The sequence below is a fragment of the Micropterus dolomieu genome, linkage group LG12 (assembly GCF_021292245.1).
Source record: "Micropterus dolomieu isolate WLL.071019.BEF.003 ecotype Adirondacks linkage group LG12, ASM2129224v1, whole genome shotgun sequence".
NCBI classification, from domain to species: Eukaryota; Metazoa; Chordata; class Actinopteri; order Centrarchiformes; family Centrarchidae; genus Micropterus; species Micropterus dolomieu.
Genome location: NC_060161.1, coordinates 35,926,717 through 35,933,029, shown reverse-complemented (window position 1 = coordinate 35,933,029; position 6,313 = coordinate 35,926,717). Strand labels below are relative to the sequence as shown.

General features: G+C 40.4%; 1 protein-coding gene across 4 annotated transcripts in view; it reads right to left on the bottom strand.

Annotated features, from left to right (window-relative positions):
• LOC123980308 (H-2 class II histocompatibility antigen, E-S beta chain-like) overlaps positions 1 to 6,313 on the bottom strand; it is a 236,945-nt gene that overhangs the window by 28,773 nt on the left and 201,859 nt on the right. The window contains exon 7 of one of the 4 annotated variants that reach the window (XM_046064628.1): positions 3,970 to 4,325. The exons of the other annotated variants lie outside the window; for them this stretch is intronic. Within the exon in view, the coding sequence (XP_045920584.1) occupies positions 4,300 to 4,325 (26 nt within the window). The 3' untranslated portion in view covers positions 3,970 to 4,299. Of the gene's footprint in view, positions 1 to 3,969; positions 4,326 to 6,313 lie in introns of those variants that run through there. 4 annotated transcript variants of the gene reach the window in all.

Genomic DNA, 6,313 nt, shown 5'->3' with positions numbered 1-6,313 from the left:
AATCTCTATTATAAATGTGTATAATCTGTGCATTAAACGGGGGTTTTAATGCTCATAATGAACTGTGGGGATGTAAGAAGAGGGACAGAAATGGTCAAATTATAGAAGACTTATAGAAGACAAGTCGATCAACGTCATCTGTCACAGATATAACAATTGTATCAGCAGAGTTAGCATCAGCCAGCAGGTGGGAGACAATGGGTCTTTATACAGTGGGACGTGACCATGTGCCAATAATTTCTACATTTGGTAGGTGTCTCATCGAGGAGCCAGTTAATTGTCCCCTGAGGCTTAATTAGAAAAGAGCTGATTGGATAAAGTTTGAGGATCAAGTGAACATGGGATTATCAAGAATAGACAGTGAAAGAGGAGCAGATGAGTGGAATAGTTCTCTAAGCAAAGTAATGTGGTCAGCAGCAGTTAAGAATATGCCAAAGAAAAAATGACCAGTAAGAGGATCAACGGTACCATCAAGGATGTAATTCAGCAGTCCGAGATAGGAACAGGGCTTACACAAATTTAAGGAAACTTTTATTAGAGAACTATGTTATTGAATATAAGAGGCTTAGAGCTACGGCTAGACGAGTAATTAAGGAAGTAAAGAAACAAAGTTGGAGGACATTTTGTAGTAAATTAGGACCAGATACGCCTTTAAAACAGATTTGGAATCTAATAGACAGAATGAAAAAGTTAATTTATTGGTCAAGCAATTTCAATAAGTTCATAGTTCCAACAATGTAGGTGAAGAAAACGGTACGAGATGTCAAAGAACAAGAAATAATATGACTGAATTACAAATAAACTGTGAAAATTCTGATAGTACTAATGTGTTCTTCTCAATGGTAGAATTAAAAAAAGCTATAAATCAGGGGAAAGATGCCTCACCAGGTAGGGATGGACTGGGATACCAACTATTTAAGAACTGTGGAGAAATGATAGAAGAAGAAGCTCTTGCCCTAATTAATAATAAAACGGGAGAGTGGACGTCTTCCTAAAGAGTGGAAACACGCTGTAATCATTCCAGACGTGAAACCTGGAAAACCACCAGATAACCCTGGTTCTTACAGACCGATTGCATTAACCTCTGTTTTATGCAAAATAACAGACAGACTAGTGGACAAACTGGAGAAAAGCGGGTTTTTTGAGGAACATCAGAGTGGATTCAGGACGATCAACAATGGATGCTGTATTAGATTTAGATAATGACATTAAAAAAGCCATTGCAAATAAAGAAGCAGTTGTAGCAGTGTTTCTGAAAAAGCCTCTGCTCTGGAAGGAGGGCTTGTTAATTACACTTCATGACGCTGGAATCAGAGGAAGAACGTTTAACTGGATTAAGAACTTCTTATGTGACCATTCAGGTGAGGGTGGGAAGCGAATTATCAGATGAGCTTGAGGTAGAGAATGGAACCCCTCAAGGTAGTGTAATAAGTCCAGTGCTCTTTAATCAATGGTATGTTCAGTAGAGTGAGGAAAGATTTCAAGTTCTCATTGTTTGCAGATGATGCTGCCATCTGGAAGCGAGGGAGGAACATCTCTTATAACACAAACTGCATTGGACAAAGTAACTGAATGGGCGAATCACTGGGGGCTTTAAAATATCTACAGAAAAAACAAAATGCATGATATCTGGACATAAGAAGAAAAAGCCTACACAGATGTTACAGATTTATAATAGGACTATTGAAAGGACAGGATGGAAATCTACCAACAAAAACCCTGTTGAGTCAACATTGGGAGTTCATGGGAACAGCAAGAAGGATCAAAACAAACTTTACAGAGAAACTCTAATCTATGACAGAGGAAACTGGTATTATGAATTTAAATGTAAGTCCACCAACATGTCGTCCAGATATACCTTCATGGTTGATCCCTGATCCCAATGTTGACTTATATTTTATGGAAACAAGCAAAAGAAATATGTCAGAGGCCACCTACAAATCTATACTGACGGGTCGAACCGGATCCTGAGAGCGGTAAAGTGGCTTTTGGTGTAAGCATCCCAGAAATAGGTTATAAAAAAGGGTGTAGGATTCCAGATCACATGTCGGTCTTCACAGCAGAGCTGGCGGCAGTGCTATGGGCTTTAAAGTGGGTCGAAGATCATAAACAGGAGCATTCAGTTATATGTAGCGACTCAGCAGCAACTCTGATTACAATTAAAGATACTAAAATGAAGTCCAGACCTGATGTACTTGTGGAAGGTGTTGTACAGAATTCACAAAGCAGGGTATGAGGTGGGGTTTGTGTGGGTACTGGTGCACATGGGAGTGGAGGGTAATGAGGAGGAGGAAGGCGGTGCTGGAGGAAAGAGTTCAAATTAATTTACAATATTGGTTACCGGATTACACAGAAATAATAAATAGGTCAGTGAAAGAAATGTGGCAAAAATCGTGGGAAAAGGAAAGAAAGGGGAGAACATATTATTCAGTACAAAAGTAAAATGTGCTTTTAGAGGTAAGAGAAGAGAGACTGGCTCTGATTGGTGAACACCCTGATGGAAACAGTGAAGCATTATTAGTTCATTGTAGAAAATACTCTCGCCAAAGGAGGAAACTGTTGAGAGACCTGGGAGCAACTGGAGAAACTATTTTTAGCACCCCCACTCTAGTTAACTTAGATAGTTGGAACAAAATCAAGTAGAGAGTACCTACGCATATGCTAACCGCTGTTAGCATGTATTTCAGTGCAGCAGCAGGACTTTACTGTGTTGCTAGTGTGTATTGATGTTGTCAGCAAGTGTAAAGCTCAAACAAACTCTGCATGAGAAGTAAATGATGGTTGCACTGAGTAAAGCGACTGATGCTCGCTCATCAGGCAGAGAGGACCAGGTTCGCCTCCGGTCATCGTCCAGTTCATCACATGACAGCTCAGGGATGTTTGAGAAGGTAACTAATGCACGTGCTATTTTATTTGGTAGACTGCACTTGCAAGGTGCTGATCATTTAAAGAGACATGGTAAAAAATCTTATTGTGTCTTATTGTCCTCAGATGCACCAGGGATCCAGCTGATTTCTGGCACTTTGGAGGAGGATTGTTCTTTATCTGAGCTGCACTGTTACTTCTGACACAGATTCATTGACCTTTTGTGGTATGTTTTGATTTTACTTATGAACACACTGTACAGATGATAAGGTCGTGACCTCATCATCATCATAGAAACCCTAACAGACAAGCTAGACACATTGAGAAGTGACACTTTCAGTTTTTCAGTTCCTGCTGGGGGCTCTGAAGAACTGCTTAAGGATCATCTGGTAATATTGTAAATACGGTTGTTATAGAATCAATCTTCTTTGTATTATTAATTTTTTTGAAACAGCGAGACATATATCAACTTATTATGTCAGGATGTTTTCAGTTGAGGATATTTCACAGTAATCTTTATATTTTATGATAATCAGTGCAGTAGTTTAATATTAAATGTTTGTACTGTAATTCTATAAAAATGTAAGAATTACTTTGTCTTCCAAAATAAAGCTGATTTTAAAATATTGAGCACGTGCTTTTATTGAATCTGTAAAATAATTTCTGTGTAAAACCTTTAATGATAAATGTCTGTAAACTTAATGAGGAGAACGAGACTCTCCTGTTCTTTCTCTAAATGACGGAGAGAACTCAGAGGAACTTCTGTTCAAAGTACAAATACCAGAAACTGAAGAAACAGATTAACGAGTTTCATCTTGAAGTCACGCACAGTGCTCACTACAGCGGACACGAGTGTGTTCATACAAGACACCCTCTGGAAATATGGGACCACATTAGTTTAACAGCATTTAAAATAGTGTTCACATCATATAACATTAATGTTTTTTTAAATACATAAAACGCACACACCGTCCAGCTTAGTGGACAATGAAATTCTAATTTTAGTTTTTGTGCCTAAGAGCCATAACAACACGGAGGGAAAAGATCCTGACAGAGGATCCATGCATGAAGGGTTAAGAAACATGTGATCAGTAACTCCACAGAGAGTTTTCTGAAGGTTTATTGAGGTTAGAAAACGTTTCACTCCAGTAAAAATATATAAATCTAAAAATCTCACAACCTACGAGCCCAGAATCATTCAGACCTCTGGATTATATCTGATTTTATATTTAGAGGCTGTAAAATATTGATTTCACCCAGTGAAGCATCAGATCACACGGAGAGGAAGCAGGTCTGACAGTCCTGGATCAGGGTTTAAAGAGACCAGCAGAGAACCAGCTGTTCAGCCAGTCTGCTGAGCTGAAACACAGGAAGCAGGATGAAGCAGCAGCTGCAGGATCGGGTCCAGGATCAGATCCAAGTCCAGATCCAGGATCAGTTAGTGGGGACCAGAATCCTTCCTGCATTAAAGAGAAGAAGCTGGTGTTAACTGGGTTCAAACTGGTGTAAACTGGTTTCAGACTCTGTGTACTGGTGTAAACTGGGTTCAAACTGGTGTAAACTGGTTTCAGACTCTGTGTACTGGTGTAAACTGGTTTCAGACTCTGTGTACTGGTGTAAACTGGTTTCAGACTGTGTGTACTGGTGTAAACTGGGTTCAAACTGGTGTAAACTGGTTTCAGACTGTGTGTACTGGTGTAAACTGGGTTCAGACTGTGTGTACTGGTGTAAACTGGGTTCAGACTGTGTGTACTGGTGTAAACTGGGTTCAAACTGGTGTAAACTGGTTTCAGACTGTGTGTACTGGTGTAAACTGGGTTCAGACTGTGTGTACTGGTGTAAACTGGGTTCAAACTGGTGCAAACTGGTTTCAGACTGTGTGTACTGGTGTAAACTGGGTTCAAACTGGTGTAAACTGGTTTCAGACTGTGTGTACTGGTGTAAACTGGGTTCAGACTGTGTGTACTGGTGTAAACTGGTTTCAGACTGTGGGTACTGGTGTAAACTGGGTTCAGACTGTGGGTACTGGTGTAAACTGGGTTCAAACTGGTGTAAACTGGTTCCAGACTGTGTGTACTGGTGTAAACTGGGTTCAAACTGGTGTAAACTGGTTTCAGACTGTGTGTACTGGTGTAAACTGGTTTCAGACTGTGTGTACTGGTGTAAACTGGTTTCAGACTGTGTGTACTGGTGTAAACTGGTTTCAGACTGTGTGTACTGGTGTAAACTGGTTTCAGACTGTGTGTACTGGTGTAAACTGGTTTCAGACTGTGTGTACTGGTGTAAACTGGTTTCAGACTGTGTGTACTGGTGTAAATTGGTTTCAGACTGTGTAAACTGGTGTAAACTGGTTTCAGACTGTGTGTACTGGTGTAAACTGGTTTCAGACTGTGTGTACTGGTGTAAACTGGTTTCAAACTGGTGTAAACTGGTTTCAGACTGTGTGTACTGGTGTAAACTGGGTTCAAACTGGTGTAAACTGGTTTCAGACTGTATGTACTGGTGTAAACTGGGTTCAGACTGTGTAAACTGGTGTAAACTGGGTTCAGACTGTGTAAACTGGTGTAAACTGGGTTCAGACTGTGTGTACTGGTGTAAACTGGTTTCAGACTGTGTGTACTGGTGTAAACTGGTTTCAGACTGTGTGTACTGGTGTAAACTGGTTTCAGACTCTGTGTACTGGTGTAAACTGGTTTCAGACTGTGTACTGGTATAAACTGGTGTAAACTGGTTTCAGACTGTGTACTGGTATAAACTGGTGTAAACTGGTTTCAGACTGTGTGTACTGGTGTAAACTGGTTTCAGACTGTGTACTGGTATAAACTGGTGTAAACTGGTTTCAGACTCTGTGTACTGGTGTAAACTGGTTTCAGACTGTGTGTACTGGTGTAAACTGGTTTCAGACTGTGTAAACTGGTGTAAACTGGTTTCAGACTGTGTAAACTGGTGTAAACTGGTTTCAGACTGTGTGTACTTGTGTAAACTGGTTTCAGACTGTGTGTAAACTGGTTTCAGACTGTGTGTACTGGTGTAAACTGGTTTCAGACTGTGTAAACTGGTGTAAACTGGTTTCAGACTGTGTAAACTGGTGTAAACTGGTTTCAGACTGTGTGTACTGGTGTAAACTGGTTTCAGACTCTGTGTACTGGTGTAAACTGGTTTCAGACTGTGTGTACTGGTGTAAACTGGTTTCAGACTGTGTGTACTGGTGTAAACTGGTTTCAGACTGTGTGTACTGGTGTAAACTGGTTTCAGACTGTGTGTACTGGTGTAAACTGGTTTCAGACTGTGTGTACTGGTGTAACCTGGTTTCAGACTGTGTGTACTGGTGTAAACTGGTTTCAGACTGTGTGTACTGGTGTAACCTGGTTTCAGACTGTGTGTACTGGTGTAACCTGGTTTCAGACTGTGTGTACTGGTGTAAACTGGTTTCAGACTGTGTGTACTG